The sequence below is a fragment of the Blennius ocellaris genome (genome assembly GCF_963422515.1).
Source record: "Blennius ocellaris genome assembly, chromosome: 5".
NCBI classification, from domain to species: Eukaryota; Metazoa; Chordata; class Actinopteri; order Blenniiformes; family Blenniidae; genus Blennius; species Blennius ocellaris.
This window is the reverse complement of record NC_137654.1, coordinates 15,498,982-15,518,968: the sequence shown is the minus strand read 5'-3', so window position 1 is coordinate 15,518,968 and position 19,987 is coordinate 15,498,982. Positions and strand designations below refer to the sequence as shown.

Below are 19,987 nucleotides of genomic sequence, written 5' to 3'. Positions count from 1 at the left end.
CTTCACAATCTGGCCAGGTTGATAATTCAGTGTGTCTGCGTTTCCACCCATAGCCCCCCCACACACAAAGGAATAGCAGAGTTAAGAAGGGTGAAATTGAGCAATGACTCAGGTTTCAGTCCTGACCAGTCAATGGCTGTCTATATAAGCCTGTAGCTCTCTCCCATGACATCAGCTACACAACATGCTGCTGCTGTCCAAGTCTGCAATCCCAAACTCCCCCCAGTTCTTTCACCAGTAAGCTCACACAGGAGGCATCGAGAAAAAGCTTGAAGGGAAAAAGGCAAATGAGAAAGCTTGTTGAGAAAAACCGAAACAAAAAAAAAAAGAAATGGAGCAGAGGGAGAAAATAGGAGAGAAATCCTCAGAAAAGTACAAGGATTTCTCGTGAGCAGCAGTTCTAGCCTCATGTGTAAGTGCCTGTGTCTGCCTCTTTTCTGCACAACTGCGTGCGCATGCTCATGGGAGTCTACGTGTCCTGATGTTTCCCAGCTGTGTTCCACCGGCAAACAATATCTCATTCAAAGCAACTGCGAAAACCTCCCAGCCCCTCCTCTCCCGACCTCCCCTCCCATTATTCCTTCTGCTCTCCTTTCACCCCCCACCCGAAAAACCCTTCATCACCAAGCAACGAAGCATAATCAAGACACATGTGTATACAACAGTTTCCTTTATGGATCAGGAAGTGGAGAAAGGGGGGAAAAGCAGACACATGAGTGCAGTGTCAAGCATGTCGTATGTTTCCTCTCCCTGTTTCTGAATGCTGTGCACATTTAGAGGAGGCCAACAATGCTGCTATTCAGCATGTTATTTCTCCGGTCCTCAACAGAAAGAGTGCGATATGAAGACATTTTGAAAAAGGGTCAGAAAAACGCAGCAGTCAGTGCAGATTAAGACCATGAATGCTGATGTGAAGGATATCCCTTATCATAGCTTCCTGCCAGGATAGAAGTGCTTATGTATGACGGAAATAAGGAAGTCCATCATTTCACAGTGGGGTCAAACAAATACCAACAGCGCAGTGCTGAAGCAGAGGCACGGGAAGCAGAGTGCTGGGTAAGTGATGATTCCAAGACTCACCAGGAAACAGGAATACTGGCGTTCCCACTGGTGACTATGCAGTTTTTCTCTTCAGGGTTAATCATGGTGGGGTAGACTGTCAGAACGGCCGTGGTGTTTACTATTGGACGAGATCTGTGGGCAGCAAAAATACATTCATGTTTTAATACAATTCAAACAGATTTAAGGCAATTCTTATCTCCGCATAACAGCCAAACGGTAAATATTAGACATTAATCCACATATAGTGAAACAAACAAGCACAATACTGACACACTAATCATGTATCATGTGTGTAAAGTGTTACTGTCACATCACTACTTTGACAGAAACGTGTTGATAAATAATTACTATAATGAAACTCGGTTACAATTTTACATGTGTGGAAATAGTTGTAGGGCTGCAGAGCTGCCGTCTCTCTCTGTCCTGCTCACTGACGCCACCATAACTTTTGCATAAGCAGAAGTATGTCTCAAACAAATAGTGGTTGCACAAAACTCCTATTTACTGGAGGAGCAGTGTACTGTATGCTCGACCAACAGTGGTTTATTGAAAGTGATGTATCCAACACTTGAGATAAAGACTTGACCGGATGTGGGATGTGCTGTTTATTTGCCAGATGCGCCTACAGCCCCAAGCAGGGTTCAAATTGCTACCACATACTCAAGATCAATGATCTAACACAGAGACATGGAAAATGTCTTATTGTAGATTGTAGACTGGATCCACAGTGCCATAAATGAATGTTGGCATGTTGGCAGTTTATCTCAGCTGCTTTATTGCTCTATCTTCTTGTCATTGCTTCATAAGCCTATTTTTTTTCAGAAGCACAGATCATGAGTATGTAATTGAGAAACTCTACATTAGAGATGATCACTTGGAGCATGTAAACAGAAGGGAAGGCCAAATCCAAGATGTATATAAAGAAAGAATAGGAGAATTTCACTTTCCAAGTTTTAAAATGACAACACATGCTTTCTGCAGTCTCGGAGCATTTCTAAAGAGAAGCTAAAAAGTGAACATTTTCTGTCACAACTCTGGCAACAAATTCTACAAATGGACATAGAGTATTTTTCACACACAATACCAGGTCTCTCTGGCAACAGAGGATATGCTGTTTGTTTACGCTACTTTGTTTAAATAAACGGTGCATTCTTGATCTCCTTTGCCAATAAGTATAAAACATCATCCCACTTTCAGTTGAACCGTTTACATGGTTACTTAAAGCTTCAAAACAAAGTACCTGTAGAGAACTGCCTTGTTAACACCAAAGGCTCCAACAATGAGATCTGAGGGAGTAAAAGGACAATATTGAAAAACATGGTACAAATAGACAGAAATTCATGCTGTTTGCAGACACTCCCTGACCTGGGTATCCATTCATGTCCAGGTCCTTAGCACCTCTGAGGGCAAATCCAAAGCTGGCAGGAATCCTCCCAGCAGCCCACTGGCCCATAATCACCTGAGATGGTTTTTCCCTGAGTCCATGCGAGTATCCATTGTAGATGTAAACCAGCCCCTGCCGATCCTCACCTCCAAATGGACTGCTAATAGCCACATCTACCAAAGAGAAAATAAATTAACCCATAAAGCATCCTAACCCTTTGAAATGTCATGAAAACATTTACATCCACCTATTACATTGTGGTAAACATCAACTAAGACTCTATTCTCAGTATCCTAGTATAAGAATGCTTAGGTTTGACTTTAATGCATCTTTAAGCCAGTATTGCTAATTAACATGAATAATGAAATGATCTCTAAAACATAATTACATTCACTGCTATTGTGTCACAAAACCAAAGTTTTTGCTGACTACTACAGGCAGAAAAAAATCTATTAGGCTTCTTTCATCAGTAACCTAACCTGAAAATGCCTGAACCAGACATTACCATCAGGAGAAGGACATAACATGGATAAAAATGCATTTTCTTTTCAAACCTCCCATTATGGGCAGCATTGTAGCTCATATAATGTTCAGTTTGCACATTTCACCCACCAGCTCCACTACAATCCCCCGTCATTACCGTTAAAACTATCCTGGTTCAGATCGCCCAATGGTGCGATGGTACTGCCGAATCTCCCAAACACCTGGGTGCCTGTCAAGTGAGGTAGGCGGGGCTCCAGGTCCAGGGGGCCACGCTGTAGATAAACATAAACACGCCCCATCTCTTCAAGGCGACCGTCAGAGCCTCGGACCATGAGCATCGGTGCTCCCACCAGCAGGTCAAGCATCCTAAAAATTTGAAATCACACCAACTCATTTGTAGTCCAACACAAGCCACTGATAATAGTAAGATAAATAGAAAAGGAAGGAAAGAAAAACCGAGAGGGACAAGGCTGCTACTCACCCATCGCTGTTGATGTCCGTTGTTGCCACTGCATAGCCGAAATACGACCCCATCTATCAACACAAGTGTTTCCATGACTTGAGCCAGTGAAAATCTCAGTAATAAATAAAGTACAATAAAGGTTTATTCTTTGATGACCCAGAATACTTGAGCGACATCATGGTAAAGATTTGCTTTCCATATAACAAGAATGAAAAAAAAGAGAAGCCAAAAGGTTGATGGTTTTTACAGGTTAGACTCTATTCAAGTTTTCAGAAACAACTTGTGATTCATTATCCGATCCATCTGTAATGATCTCGAGTTTAAGGAGCAGAGGCCTTGAAGGGGTGGCCTGAAGTGACAGCATTCATGTAAATTCATTTGGGGTTTTATTTTTCCAGCTGAGCCAATCATCACTGTTTAAACGAGTAGAGTGCTTTAAAGTTCCCAGGAACAATTGCACAAATTGCCACAGGGACTTTTACCATCAATAACTGAGCTTTACAGAAAACCACAAAAGAGGCCAAAATCTAGTAAACAAAGCACTGTAAAGGAAATTATTTTTGCCTTTAATGACTCAGATAATTGAGGGTTCTCATGCAGCACCAAGCAATAGAAACACAAAGGAGGTAAAGAAGCGTTCTATAATGGGTACAGATGAAGATAGGAGTTGTCTGCCTCACCTGCTCACCGGTGTACTTAATCATGGTGGTCAGATCTGTACCATTTAGAATGGACACCTGCAACACAGCAAGAACATATGGTGAACATCTTTTCTGAGTGTCCATTGTAAGCGATTTCTCTGGTAAGAAATTCCTGACAAAAACAATTCCCACTGAGACTATATCTCCATGGTTGGTTTTTTTCTTAAACATATCTGTATTGGTCCCAAGTTGAAAGCCTTGGCTTTTCGATGTAAAAGCACTAAATGAAAGCCAGAATGAGGGTAATGATTAAGCTTTCTTACCGAACCATAAAGCATGAGTCCTTTTGGAACGCCAGCCACAAAATCTGAGGAGTGCACGAAAAGATGAAGCAAAGATTTAGCAGGGAAAATATATAGGTCAAGTCCAGAAGGTTTTACTACCAACACACTTCCAGCTAATAGGAAATATGCAGCTGACTCTCTTTCTGCAATTGTTTTTCATCGTTATTATTTGCATTACTATGTGAATTCCCTAATGGTTTTCCCCCTTTTTCTCTGCTTTATATACCGGTGGTCAAACATGTAGCCTGCATAATTCACTTACCTTCTACCTGATCGCCACTGAAATCCCCAACAGCAATAGAATATCCTGTAGAGGAAACAAGGAGTTACTTCCACCTCAGCTTGACTAATGAAGAAATGTGTGATAGTTTTAATCAACTTCTCTTGCCTTGGTAGCTGTCGTCATGTTTAGTATCAAGCTGTTTGGTCTGGATCTGGCCCTCTACAGCCTGCATAAAAAATCCTGGATAGTATGCTTTGATAATGTCCTCTTTCTGGGCAGAGATCACCTGACCTAAAGTAAGAGCAAAGACATAAACAGTGAGGAAAAATAAACTTGGAAGGACATTTTGAGGTTTCATCTTAATGATTTGTTTTTAAATGCCTTGCAAACCTTGCCAGAAGTAGCTGCCTGGCCCTCCCAATACCACTTTGCCATCCTGAAAGATAATATTTGTGAGTTACTGTAATGGAAAAGGAAAACTCTATTCAACCTATCGCTGCTTGAACACTGTCGGGAACAAAGTTTTTACCATTGTGAAGTCCGCGCTGAATCCTCCCTGACAGTAGCCTTGTCCCACCGGATCACTGATTTCTAATGCATGAAAAAAGCATTATGGGATGGCTCAACATCAGAGTACTTTCATATTTAAAACTCAAATGCCTTTACAATGAGCAGCCACAAAAAAAGAGTGTGATTTGTGAAGACACTACAAGCGATGGATGTTTTTGACAGAGGCAGAGAGTAGGGATATTCACCACAATGATTAAATAAGCAAAGCAATCAGCCAATATCTACTTTACTAAAGTATCATTTCTTACAGGGGTGTGTGCAATGTAAATCTATTGAAGTGTGAATTTGTAAGCCCAACATTGGTGCAATGTGCAGGTTATATAAAAAGACATAACCACAGTTTTCAAAGTAAAAAACTCTAGATGGTGCATGTCAATAAATGCTTTTCTTCCTCCAAGGATCACAAGAAATTATTGATCAATTTCTTTTCACGTTTCAAGTGCAGAATCATGATCAACATATTGATTCTGTTCCTGATTATTTGAGCATAAGGGGTTATACATTAACCAGAGGTAGCAACATCCCCACATTGTACTGGCGAGATGTACAATATCTCAACATGTTAAACATTTGAAGAGTTTTGACGAGAGGTGACAGTTACCTGAACGACATGGAGCATACTCCACAAATTTGGTGAAATTTTGGACTGAGAGGTAGCAGGTTCCCGTGGCATCAGATCGGGGAACATCTTGTTCAGTACGCCAGGAGTACAGCGGGGCACAGGCCTGGAGTACATAAAGGGAGAGCGTGGAAAAAGAGAAAGAAGTATGGATGCACAGAGCGAGATTTTTTTTTTGGGGTGGGGGAGTGGGGGTATGTTTTCTTTCAGTTGCAACAACACCCTTATGAACTCAGGAGACATCTGAGGTTGAGGTCAATGGTACATCTGGAGTAAGGTAACCACGTAACTCAACCCAGGTCACAACCTGGACTATCTGACCAAACGACAGCCAGCTCAACTTTAATGTCAGAGGGGGGCACAAAACATTTCTGCAAAGTGGGTTTAGACTCGAGGTGAAAATTTATTCTGAATGAAAACAACTTATTGGACAGTAATCTGTACAATTTTAAAACAATTTCTGACACATTGACGAAGTTCATCACAGCCACTACATTTAGCATGAAATTTTAACAATATAGAAGAGCTTAATGGTAAATGATAATTGGACTTTACATCACACAATTGCTGTTTCAGCAATCTGCTTCACATGATCTGTCAAATTTACCTATGCACACAATCATTTACGCTCTACTGATGGCAGTCTCCATGCAGGGAGAGTGCACACCAATGACATTTTGGCAGAGAGAGGGTGAGGTGCGAGATCTCAGTCTACCAACTGAGACACAGCCACCACAACTTTTCTTCACCCGCCTCCTGAAAAGCATCTTTGGGAGAATCAGCTTACCAGAATTGTGTCGCCATGAGAACGCACAGTGGCACCGAACCATTGGTGTGACTTGAAATCTGCCTGGTGTTCTGTGTCGTTGAGCAAAACCATGCGATCCCCTGGGAAAGCACAGAGAAGAAGACATTGACTTATAGCCGTATGATAAATTTCTTCAACTGGACTTGAAGTATCTCAATTTCATCATCCCTTTCCTCCCAGGCTCTTGGAAACATCTGTACTATTGGCAGACGCCAGCATTTAATGCTCCAGTTACACTATTTTTCATGCAAAAATGATCAGGGTGAGAATTCAAAAAGAATGGAATGTGCTAGGACCGCACTGTAGATAAGTTCGAGCATGACTTGCTCTGAACAGGCCTACCCCAATTTAACCTCTTTGACCTTTCTGCTCCGCTTGACCACCTGGCCAGTCATGCTGATCTACCACTTCCAATGCTTTGACAGCAGCAGGTGACATGACAGATGGCATGCGGAGTCAGGTTTAAACACAGCTTTATTGGAAGGCAGATGTTGCATCTGCAGGGTAATAAAGAATGAAATCCAAACAAATTGATTAGGCAAGGAAGTCACAACACATCTGCAAAGGAGGTGCAGTTTAAGATCAACCACGCCACTAAACTCTTGCAGTATTTTTTCCCCCCACTTAGGCAACGTCAAACATCAGGCATGCTGTGAACGAACAGCGCAGCATCTGTCAGTGACTTGAGTACTGAAAGATGTTGCAAAAGCTCATGACCTCAGTAGATGCAGAAAAAAAAAGGCCTTCAGTGTTTCTTAGGAGCCGTAGAGCTGAAAGTGAAGGCCCGAACCATGTCTTTGTGGAAACAGCGAAGGGGGCCGGGGTCCAATGAAAACATGCACACTCTGGCCGGGCTTCCTCACAGCAGCTCCCCAGTCATCTCTGTTTGGGCACGCACTTCCCTCATCCCTTTCTCTGTTTTCACTTTCAACATTATCTCCATTTTCCTACTCCTTTTTGTTTTCTCCACGCTATCTCACCCAGGTTTTCTTGTCCATTTAGCTCGCTCTCAGCCTCCCCTGACCCAAAACGGTAAGCAGAGAGATTATAGTTTTTTAATATCTACTGTATTTCTGCTTAATCTTCAACACTGGGCTTTTCCTTCTCACATTATTCATCGTGGGCCAAAAGTAGCCTTAAGTGTTCAGAAGGGTGAAAAGAAGGGCTTTAGTAGCCACACCGGCAATAACACGACCAACACTTCAAACAACTTCTCATAAGCTTGTTACTTTTACTAATCTGCCTTAGCCGCATGGTGTTCCCTCTTAACATTTTCATAACAGGGGAATTTGTTTGGATAGGGCAAATGAAAATCCACCAGCCGTACGCTGATACTGAATAGGGACTGTGTTGGTTGAGGTCGTTTTTCCGAGGAAACGGAGAAAAGCACAGTCTTCTTGTAATTCGTGCCGCATAACTATGATCGCTTATATTTCAGTGTGAAGAAGAGGAAGCACATCTGACAGTTTTCACATGGCAGCATTAATTCTGTGTCACTACACTGGGCTCTGTTTGTTGTCGGCGAGGCAAGTGACAGCAGCCAGCTGGAATCACGTGGAACACCCAACGATGAAAATAGAGGAGATTCACAGCAGAGATAGAGACAATCCACAGACGGACCACAGCAAGATGTCATCTGACCAAATCCCCCTTGGGAGGCTGGTTTAGAGCCGTGTGCTGATGTGACATGGTGCCAGAGCTCGGTCTTTCTCTCACGGGACCGGCAAGAGAAGTGAAGGGGTCTGTAGTGCGTTCATAGACGCACTCTTTGCTTTGAACTGTGTGAGAGTGGATACCCATTAGTGAGGTTAGAGCCTCTCAATTCTAAATGTGTGTACGTGTGTGTGTGTGTGTGTATTTTTTGCACGTCAGTAGGATAGAAGACAAATGGCCAAATTCACTCATCACATCAGCCTCCCCTGTGGGAGTACTGCGAGCAGCAGTGGGGGGTGGAACAGAGTCGAGGAGAAGGGCTCTGATTTCTCCTCCTTCCCCTTCTACCCGGTCTCCCATCCTGTATGTGCCCTTTTGCACCCTCCCTGCTGCCCTTGGTGCTCTCTCCTCTTCTCCAATCCATAGACATGTTCTTATCTTCATGGAAGAGGAAGTGGGTGGGAAGGGCCACTTTGACCCAATTAGTTAGGCTAATTAAGAGGGTCTGTGGCCTGCAGGTCAGAGCTCAAACACACCAAGAAACCGGGAGACCTCGGGGAGACATCCGGGAGACCTCCGGCAGACCTCCGGCACCACTGTGTTTCAGCTACAAACAGAGGACTCTACAGCCATCTTGTATTCAGCTGTTATAGTGTTAAAATCTCAAAATGTCTTTTTTTTTTTTTTTTTTGTCATTATCTGGCCTTTACTGCAACGGTTGGCAAAGAAAAGACATGCAGAGCTACAGCGAATGAATTGCAGCAGTAAATGTCATCCATGTAACAGCTGTTTGTCATAGCCGAATTTGCATGCAGATGTCCATGTACACAGTCCTCCTCCACTGCGGTTTCACCATGATCCAGATGTAAGAGCTGGCTCTGGTGCTCTAATCTGGTCCTTCAAAGTCTTTTTAAAATATGAAGGACAATCTCCGACAAGCTCAGAGGAATAACCTTGACTGTGAGGCCTCACTGCTTGTGCATGACATCACTCCCTGCACCCATGAGGGCTCAACACATTTTATGTCACAAAAAAAATTGTGCAAAAACAGTGGAGCAAATGATACCAAGAAATGGTGTCCAATAAAAAGTAAAGGCTTGTGAAACACTCCGTGGAATATTTCTCCTTTTCATGCATTACAGACAGTAAATCTAAACTGGCCCTGAATGTTAAGGTTTGATTTCGCAGGAAAAAAGCCAAGGGTGACTCACTTACAGTTGTTTTATGTGTGTGATTCATACTGTTTGTGTGTGTGTATTTAAGTGTGTGTTTCCAGTGTATGTTTAATCTAAAAGATTGAACACTCTTTCTACTCTGAGTGTCCCTTTCCTCACTTCGCCAATGCTCCATTGTGGAAAACAGCCTGATGGGTAATCTGTCAGCATACTGAAACTCGAATCCATTCATTAGACAACCTCACAGACTTCCTTGTGTTCCCCTAAGCCACTTCACTTGATTTCGACTCAACTGGAGCCTTTTTGTCAAGACTCGGAGTGTCTTCTTCACCTGTCATACAAACAGGACATTTCTTTGTCTGAGCTATTTGTTTATTGGTTGCTTATCTCCTTTTACCTCCTGAAGCAAGGCAACACAAACATGACCCACAGGAAGGAAGGGGTATCCTTCAAAAGCCTCTTAAGCGTGCCCATTATGCCTTTTAACCCCAAAGGAAATAGACAAAAAAATAGGATCATCACACATCCAGAAACTGATGAAATGGACAGTTCAGTGAAGTGGAACAGTGAGGTACTGAAAGGAAATGCTTTTAGGGCTTCAGTAGTGTAGAGAGCAACCAAGCTCGGTCATTTCAAATTGATGAATTACAGTGAGAAACCTTTTGAATCTGGAAGTAGAGCAAGATGATTTACCAAATAATTTAAGGAAACCGGTTAAAATAAAGCCAGCTCTTGATAGGCGGCATTTTGACACAGTAATCCAAGCTTTTGTCACCACTCCACACAGTCTTGCTCTGCACCATACAACCCAGTGAACGGACCACTCGTCCGCGAAACTGCAACCCCGGACAACTCAAATGATGTGATTCCAGACAAACCGTCAATGACAATTTTTTTCAATACTACTGATTTGAAGAATTGGTTTTCAAAGTAGATTTGACACATTTGGAAGGATTATTAAGTATATTTGATACAAAAACATAAGATATTAAGTATGTTTGACACAAAATCATAAGCAGTGGCTGATTTAGCTATGAGTGAAGTGGGCAGCTGCCCAGAGCGCAAACTCAACAGGGGCACACAATGCAGTGGCTCAGATATGAGCTTCAGAAATACGGTTTTCAGAAATGTATTTCTGAAAACCAATAGGCTGGGCTATTTTTTATTTTCAACATAGGTTGAAAAGTTAAAATGTTGCTTCGGAGCAAACAGCTTTGAGTGATGTGTTCAGGTGCATCACGTAAGCGTCTCCTGAGCTGGTCCTGGTGAAGCCTAAAACCAGGATCGAATTAAGAGGGAATTGTGCTTTTTGAAAAGCAGCTCCAGCTTTTCATTATACATCAGACAAGTATCTTCTTTACCTCTTTTTAAATCAAACCTTAAAACCCCACTTCTTCTCCTCAGCTTTCACCATTATGTAACAGCACTGTATGTTTATGAACATACGAAACAATTGTGCAGCATCATCATATATCAGTCATTTTAAAAAGCGAATAAATAACAACATTTCCGTTTTGATTGTTTGTAATGGATCTGGCTATATAGTGAAGACCTTTGAACTTTTAAGGATTTACTAATAGCTTGCCTAGAGATTTATTGTATGTAAAGATTGTGCTAATCTTAGATCTTACCTGCTGTATCAAATTCAATTGTGTGACAGTCTGATTGACCCAGGCTCCAGGGACAATAGAAAACGGACCCTCCCTCTTTAACGTTGACCTGCTTTGTGTTGGCCTTGGGAGCTCCAATCACCACACTTGAGCTGGAAAGAAGACACACAAAGAGACAAGGTGTAAATCACATGTTTAAACTGAACAAATCAAAACCCTGTGAACAGGTACTTAAAAATATGGGTTTCTTTTTCAAGCCCATGCTTGGAACCTTTCAGCCTGGCCTCAATTAAAGATTACATTCCAGGCCTCCCACACGACACAATGGGGCATGCACATTTTCCAGCTTAGTGAGCTTTATTCTGACTCAAATGTTAAACATTTTAACAGCGTACAGCACTGTTTTACATAATCCCCCTTGGCTGATTTTTTTTTTTTTTTGTTCAGAGACACATTGGTTGTGATCAGACAGACAAGGCAAAACACTTGCATGCTCACATATGATCTCCGTTGGACAGGATTCAATGAAATAACAAGAAAGCAGACAGGCTAAGTGGAGTCACACTCTTGTTTCTACAGCTGTGACACTAAACATCAATACCCCTGGAGCTACACTGTACGACGACAGGAAGGTCAACTGACTGCTTCAACAGGCACACGAGGAATAGTGAAGTTCCAGGTGAGTCCAGGAGTAATAATGTGCAAGTAGACTTCAGAGAAGAGAGTTGAGCTTTGAAGTTTATAACATCGTTTTAATAGGCATTCGTACAAAACAATTCTCTTGGTAGATAAAGTGTCTGAAGTAAATGGTCTAGGCATTACCTCATTCTGGACTCAATTGACCCAACAAGCATCAGAGACAAGTTGTTTCATTGATGTGGGTAAAGGAGGCATGGGACCACTGAGCCCAGACGGTCTCTAGGGGCCCTAAAACAGGAAGAGTACACCCTTTCCTGCCCCAGATCTTCCAATAGTGCATGAACGTTTATATTTTGGCTAAACTCAGCATCCTTCCCCCAAGGGTAACTACACTGCAGGCTCCAGGGGGAGATAAGAAAGCCAACAAGAGTCAAAAGGAGTTAAACTGTGTAATAGTCCAAAGCTTTATAATCTTCTGTAATTAATTTCAATGAACCTTTAATGAATAAAGGATAGATGCATAAGGTTATGGGTTGGCTTATGAAGTAAATCTTGTGGGACGATTAACATTGGCGGTCAGTACAAAGGTTTCCCATCAGTTCAACATACATGATTTCAAAAACACAACTGGTCAAAAATTGGGAGGAGAAAAAAAAGTTTAAAAAAAGGCCGCATAGGAAATGGGATGAGTTTAATATTACACTGTTACTGTAGTCTTAGTATGTCGAGAACAGATACAGAACAATGCCAAGTCCAAATGTGCACCAGAAGCTCCCAGTTTATGTTGGAAGAAAGAAAAAGAAACAAACCAGTTCAACTTGGAAAGAAACAGACAGCGCCCCCACCTCCTTATTTCTCTATTTCTGACCGCATGTGCAGATGCGGGAATATCCCAGAAGAGCAACAACAGATCTCCACCTGCACAATAATCTAAATCACAGAGAGGATCCCTGGTTGGGGATTTCATATTCAGACATCTGAAGGTCTTGCCTACACTTATACTCTCCTACTTAAATATAGAAGCAGTCAGTATATACTGCATGCAGGTCTGTCACCTGCAGGCCTGTTCGATATAATGTAGGATAATAAATTACACATACTATAACTAGCTACCCGAGTCTGAGTCAGCGCAGGTCAGATAATATATTTTCTATGGAGGCAAAGAGCCAAAAATATTTTTTTGACATAATCTGGAAGCACATGTAGGCCATAAAAGGCACCGCAGGAGGAACATGCACACATTAACAAGCCCAAGGAAATTGAAAGCAACTGCATCTTTTGCTAAATCAGATCTGAACAGAGTCCAACCATAGTTGGCAGTGGCAGCTTTTCAAAGTGAGGAAAATACAGGAAACAAGCAGATCACGCTTTGATCAGCGAGTTGGCAGCTTGTTCAGCTCGACTTTTACTACCTTAAACTGTGACAAATACGGACTTGAGCATGCAGAGGGTGATGGCAATCTGTAAGCCCTGTTAATGAGGAATAATTAGCATTTAATAGGTCTTTATCTATGGATGATCTAGGTGGCATTCCCCTGCCCATTTACCTTATCTGCCATCTTTGAGCTCAAAGAAGAGCTTTTGTATCGTTTGCCTTCAATGAAGGTCTGAGTGCTGCATTAGAAACTCCTTTGTAGGAAATAAAATAGGTAGAGTTTTTGGTATGCAACAGAGTGTAATTAGTTGGAGGTGAGAGTCCCAGCTGTTGTCTCAGGCCCTGTTTACACGACAACGTTTCACGTGACAACACCTCATCTGTTAAAAAAAAAAAGGGAGTGTGTTTACACTGCAGCAGCAGACATAGAGACAACGATGGAGTTAGTATGCCGGGCCACGCGAGGGCGCTGCTGCTTGATTTTGTAATGAAACCACAATGATGTGTGCAGAGAAGAATACGTTATAAACGTGAAGAAAATGGAGAGCACCCGACATCCATATGGACTAATGACGCATCAGATGCTATCAGGGGTGAGTCTCAACTATAAAACTACTGATATGGACGATAAAACTAGAATACCAACCGTGACTAATACCACCGCAGGTTGCCATGTTTGTTTACAAGTGATGGAAGGGAAAGGGAGGGGAGAGATACGCAGTAACAGGCTCTGTAGCCTCCGGCAATCTCTGCAGGAGGGATTAGCGGCCGTGAAAGAATCTTTCCACCTTGGGAGCCGGATTAAAAACTTTGCGGATACAGTGCATCCGCACACTGGTGCCATGTAAACGGACCACCCAAAAGTGAAGAAAGTTTTGCGGATACATAAGGACACACTTCTTTATAAAGTGTGTTGTATTCATGTTAAAGTGAAGCAAGACAAAAGACTTTGTAAAGACCAGGCCCATACTAGGTTCGAAAGCATGTAAGGGACACTTGCTGACTTCCAAAACCAAACAAAGTCTAAAATGAATGAAAGACAACTTCTAGTGCGCTCAGATTAAAGTTCACCCATTCGTTAAAATGCTACTGGAGAACCAAAGTAATGTTCATTTGGTCACTTCTCACTTCAATGTTATAATGGACAAATGGCCAACTTATTTTGCAACAGATTCAAGCAACACTGCAGCGAGGAAGTCAGGGCAGATGAAAAACATTAGTGGCTTCACAATGTCCCCGCCAGCTGCCATACAGAAGCCACTAATGATCTCCACCACAGAAATGATGATTAAGCATCAATTAAACCACTGTAATTCATTTAGGGTGCAAGTGAGGAATGTGCATGCAACAGCTCATGTGTAACTATCAAATTCTCATTTGAAAGTCAAGCATCAATCAGCAAATCCAAAATGTATCCGATATATCTGGTGAGGCCGGATACTGGAACTTGCTGATGTGACACTACTGGCTGTAGTCATGGCTAACACACTTTATGAAGAGGTTAGAGAGGGAGGTTGTCAGCGGGCAAATTCCTTTGTTACCCCCTCCTGTTAAGCCCAACAACCCCCCCCCCCATTCCTCATTTAATTGTTTTCCAGCCAGCTGCAGAGCTGATGTCACTTGAACACTATTATAACAGCTTTAAGCCAGAAAGAAGGAAAAATTACACTCACATACTTAGAGCCTGCCAGTGCTGGCTGCAGTCACCATCTGCAGTCATAAACACGGCTCAATAAATGCTATAGCCCATATGCAAAAACAGAGGTTGAGTGAAGCGGAAAAAAAGAGTGAGTGGCCTTCAAACTTCAGCAAACACCTCAGTAAAACACGAGAAGAGCCCTGCAGAGTTTACACTTAGCGATCAACACATGCTTAAACACTGGAGTGGCTCCATATCAGTAAAAGGGGATTGAGATGGAGTGACCTAATGGAAGCCAGAGGCAGCTCTCGACTTTCACTCCTTCAGTGGAGAAATGGAGCATACCAAACTGCAACAAACATCTCACTCCATTCGAACTCTGAAGAACCACCTCACCCCTAGATTTATCGAGATCGATGAAGGTTGCGTAATGCAGTGTTTTTCAACCACTGTGCCGCGGCACACTGGTGTTCCATGAGATATAGTCGGGTGTGCCGTGGAAAATTATCCAATTTCACATTTTTTTCTAAAAAACATTTGCTCTCACAGCCGACAGAGTAATCATGTATCTTACTCTTCGCCAATAGATGGCAGCACAGAACGTTGCCGGTGAAAGCGAAACTGAAAGACGTCCGTCTCGTTAATCACCACCACCTGCGGCTGCTACCATCTTGTATCAAAGTACTGTGTCAGTGACAGTGATGGAGAAGTTTTTGAAAAGGGAGGATTCAAACTCCGAACTAGACATGTTCGTGTTTGTCTGTCTTCTATTCCTGCCAGGATATCAGCTCTGTGTTCATCCAAACAGGTCCAGGATTCACACTGAGTGAGTAAAAATTAAAAAAAAGAAATTGGGAAATATTTTTTTTTCTGTATTTGATTCCTGTTGATAAAACTTTGATGAGAATGACTTTATATTGTTAATATAGGTTACAGAATTTCAAATTTTAACATTTTCGGTTGGTGGTGTACCTCGAGATTTTTCCAAAGAAAAAAGTGTGCCTTGGCTCAAAAAAGGTTGAAAAACACTGGCGTAATGGACCGCTCGGTAGTGTTTTCGAGAAATAAACAAATATAATATGATGTCACACTAAGGAAATATTGATTTCTTTTCAAAGCATGTGGCACTTAAGAGTGAGATCAGCTTAATGACAAGAGATGAGAAGCTCAAGTATTGAGTGATGGCTTATCCTAGACCACATGGAGCCACACCAACGGGCTCGTGTCCTCTCAGAGCCAAGGCCAGACAGAAGCTGTTGGAGTCCTTACGGCGGCCATATGGACGACGGTCTCGTCACCACACACACGCACATGCTGTCAGTGCTGCTGTCCAGGAGCCTGAGGATGATGAGAGTAGCAGTGCCTTCTGGGATGTCGTGTGCTGACTACAGAGGGTTCACTTTGCTCAGCAGAGGATACATTTTCAGATGGTGCTGTAAGTTGCTGCACCGGAAAAAAGACCTGTTTGTTGCTCTATGGGGCTGAGGCAAGTTATGTCTTTTCTAACAATTTATAGCCATTTTTCCATCACAGGACAGACCGGAAGCAGAGCCACTGGGCCCTGAACCTGCAGCGATAAACAGCCCCGTCTGATCACTGCAAAACACGTTTCAATCAATAAAAGCGCTGGGCAACAGGTGGACTGGAATTACACAAACTGCTAGAAAGGTGCCCCAACATGTTGTTTACTGTCACGAAGGCAAAGTGTATAGGACAGTTTCCATCTTTATGATGTTATGCTTTCCTAGTGATATGTAGAAGTCCTAAGTCCTGCATTGTGTCTCCTCATTGCTCCATTGGCATTTTTTCACGTCTGTCTTGCTTTAGTCCAGAGCCCCAGAGCGGCCATAGAGAAAAAAAAAATAATGATAATGACACGGGAATGAGCTCTGGGCTTATTTTTCAACATTTCGGCATACATTGTGAATTTCTGCTCCTTTCACTTTATTTATGGACGTGTCTGAATCAAATCCTTCAATATCAGGGGGAATGGAGGTGTAGAATGATAGAACGCAGCTCTACAGCCATTTCCAATGGCAACCTATGTAAACACACGCTGATTGACAATAAAAGTGATCTTTAACATCAAGCGCCATTAAAAGGCACATTTATGGCTAAAAAAATCCAAGCTTTCATTTACAGTAGTATGTAGTTTGGTTTTTAGTTGTTGATCAATCAAAAGTAGCACTTCATTATAAAGTTCTGTGGGTAGAAAATCATAATGGGGTGCCTTGTAGTGGAGCGCAATGCAGCTTGCAGACCTCAGCCTGCGGTCATGATGTGATACAAGACCTGGAAGTGAAGTTAATTACAATGTTAAGATGAAAAGCGTGAAAAAAACGATAATGGAAAACTGCTTCGAAATTATATATTTTACTTATTATCTCGTTCCCACGTGTTATTACTTTTTTCTGTATAACCACTCCTGGGCTCTGTGTTCGCTGTTGATTTCAGAATGCCGATTTAGCGTCTCTTCCGCCTCGTAGGTAGCGATAACTCCAGCGATAACTCCACCCCCAGCTGATGACGTGTCAGGCCCTGCTTTGGCCCAGCAACTATGTGGGGATGGCTTAGCACCCATTTAGCCCCTGATAGGCCGGGGCTTTGGCGGTGGAAAGACAAAGAACTGGTGCTAAATCTGGGCATACAGAAACACAGATTAAAATAGCTCACCAAAACGTTATGGTGACAGCGACGACCAGGCAGAAACAAAAACAAACATCTCTTTAGAAATTAGAAATAAAAAAATTTTACACCTTCAAAAATATTTTGGCTGGCGTCGCCACAGTGGACAAATACTAGATATATGAAACATATGTAATATCAATTAGAAATCCCATGTAAAAGTACATTGTACAGGATTTATTTTCACCTAGAAATTTGCAGTTTCATGGATGAGTTGTCCTACAATGAACTGGTTAAGCTCAATGTCCTCTACCTCTGGGTCTAGTTTGTTCCACTTAAAATCAGGTTTTTCCTTACGTATGCTCCTCACGTGGGATCATTGAATTTATATCTTCTATATTTTATTATTTTGTCTGAGTTTGAAGTGGCATGGGGGACAGTGGTGGCCTGAGAAGTGAGCTTGCAACAAAAAAGTCATGTTTTAAGCCCACTGTACAGAAATCCCACTGAGGGTCGCATCAGGAAGGGCATCCGGTGCAAAACTTGTGCCAAATCAAACATGCGGATCACAATCTGTGGTCACGAGCCGAGACGGAGCAGCTGGAAGAGGATGATCAGCAGTGGTCGTTCTTTTTTTCCAACTTTTCAGCAAGCAGCAATCATGTCTTACCAAACGTCTACCATCCTTTATGTGAGCCTTTAGACCTGATGTGACAAAACCAGCAGCTGTTTTGCTAAACAAAACCAACAACCTGTCAAGCTAATTCACAAGTGGCAAGGGAGAAATTTGAAACATCCTGCCACTACAGCGAAACATCAAAATGACTCATGCTCTGGCCTATGGATTTTCTCATGCCAAACTGTTTCCCACCCCCAACCACAATTACAGCAGCACCCTCACCCTCTCACAACTCTACTGCCCTAAAATTCTTCTGGTGAGGGCTTAACTGTTGGTGGTTCACACCTCTCCACAATAGCCACATCAGGGGGTCCAGTGCTCTCACCTCAGGACAGAGAAGCTGTTGTATAAAACATGTGATGAAGGAGGGGGTTGCAGCTGTTGAGACATGTTGCCTTTGCACACCCCTGCCCCGGCAGCACCCACACATGCATATATACGATCACACATTCACAGGCAACACTTCCCAAGACTAAATTTTCATTTGAAATATTGTGACAGATCTGAATTTCACAAAGCAGAATTTAACATTTTACAGTGCAGAAGGGCATTCTGTGCCTTGTGCAACAGAGGTCCTTTATGAAACGGCTCACAGATATGAGTAATTTCTTTGACCTGGGGTTAAATCAAACCAGGCTGCTGGAAGCCAGTCCTGGCAGATTTAATCTACCAGAGTATGAGTCAGGATGGCCCTGACCAACAGTCCACTCCTTTCCAAAGTAGACGTGACGTCTGAGGGGGCATTCCCAAAACTGATGCAGCAGACGCAACAGGCAGGGTTCACAGACCCCTTTAAAACTATCATCACCATCAACACTGACATCTTTTTCCAGTGAGACAAACACAGCCTCATTACCCAAACCTCCTTTTACCAACACACCCATAAAAGACAGAATGGCACATTGTTTGGGACACACTTCAGTGTAACTAACCAAGCATATCCTGACTGACCTTTACAGAAACAGACTTTAATGCCCTTAACACACTGTGTTGATTATCATAGGTGCTTGCAAGATTTGACAAGAGAAAATGATAGCAGCTGTTTTGGGGAGCCAAAAAGTGAAGAAAGTATTGAATCATAGTGGGAGCCCATCTGATGGGAAACAGTAAACAAATTTTGCCATCAGACAAAGGGCCTCTTTGTCTGCACGCAACAACGAGAACCTGGATGAAGAAAAGTTTGGCAACCCAAATATACAAGCAGCACTCTCGCTGCTCAAACACTTACGGGTTTGATTTCGAAACAGGTCCATTGAAAAGAAAGACACCAGTGAAAACAATAACACAAAATGACTGTATGTGGAGAGGGACCTCAGAGTAGATGCAGAGAAAACATTGTCGCTTTAGTGACCATAAGAGACCCTGGTCCAATGTCAATATTAGTTCAACTCTAACTCTGATTGAGAGGGTAAACTCCAGGAGAGTTACCTTCATGGACCAGCTGACCTTGGCATGTGTTTGTTATGGTCAAAGCACGTGCAGTTTAATGCACAACCACAGCCTGTCAGAGAAACACATGAACTTGTCTCGTTTGTTCATACACACCAAGCCAGGTCTGTTGTCATTTACAGCCCCATGATATCTGACCTTTCTATCGCAGCATGATCCACCCCCCTTATCCCTGCCTGGCCTGAGAAAGTCAAAGAGGAGTCAGTAACTGGTGTTTGATTATGAAGCCATTGAGGTGGGAGTCAGCCTTTAGAAATCTTTGTAGAGGAGTGTCTGTGTGGTAACTAACATAAAAAGACATAAAGAGTGGGAAAAGTCCATCCTTGTTCAACAAGCAAAAACATACAGTGAACCATATGACCTCTTGCCCATCCTGTGTGCATTTGACAAGAGCTGTCACACAGTTCACAGATACCATCCTGAGGCGAGCACTTCTGTGGGACATCGGCTGATGTCCAAATCAAATTTTATTACATCAGGCCGAAGGGCATGACAGACCCGTATATATAAACTTGTCAGCATTAAACATGGAGAAAGTGGGCCTTT

The 19,987-nt window shown here is 42.5% G+C and overlaps 1 protein-coding gene across 1 annotated transcript in view; it reads right to left on the bottom strand.

The window, feature by feature from the left end:
• Positions 1-19,987, bottom strand: part of itga5 (integrin, alpha 5 (fibronectin receptor, alpha polypeptide)) — a 40,850-nt gene that overhangs the window by 18,351 nt on the left and 2,512 nt on the right. The window contains exons 2-15 of the mRNA XM_080496421.1: positions 11,057-11,187; positions 6,577-6,677; positions 5,772-5,895; positions 5,130-5,191; positions 4,991-5,036; positions 4,766-4,891; positions 4,640-4,684; positions 4,357-4,400; positions 4,073-4,129; positions 3,411-3,463; positions 3,087-3,295; positions 2,428-2,619; positions 2,303-2,348; positions 1,081-1,194 (exon numbers count right to left, since the gene is read on the bottom strand). Coding sequence (XP_080352547.1) covers positions 1,081-1,194; positions 2,303-2,348; positions 2,428-2,619; positions 3,087-3,295; positions 3,411-3,463; positions 4,073-4,129; positions 4,357-4,400; positions 4,640-4,684; positions 4,766-4,891; positions 4,991-5,036; positions 5,130-5,191; positions 5,772-5,895; positions 6,577-6,677; positions 11,057-11,187 — 1,350 coding nt within the window. The remainder of the gene's footprint in view (positions 1-1,080; positions 1,195-2,302; positions 2,349-2,427; positions 2,620-3,086; positions 3,296-3,410; positions 3,464-4,072; positions 4,130-4,356; positions 4,401-4,639; positions 4,685-4,765; positions 4,892-4,990; positions 5,037-5,129; positions 5,192-5,771; positions 5,896-6,576; positions 6,678-11,056; positions 11,188-19,987) is intronic.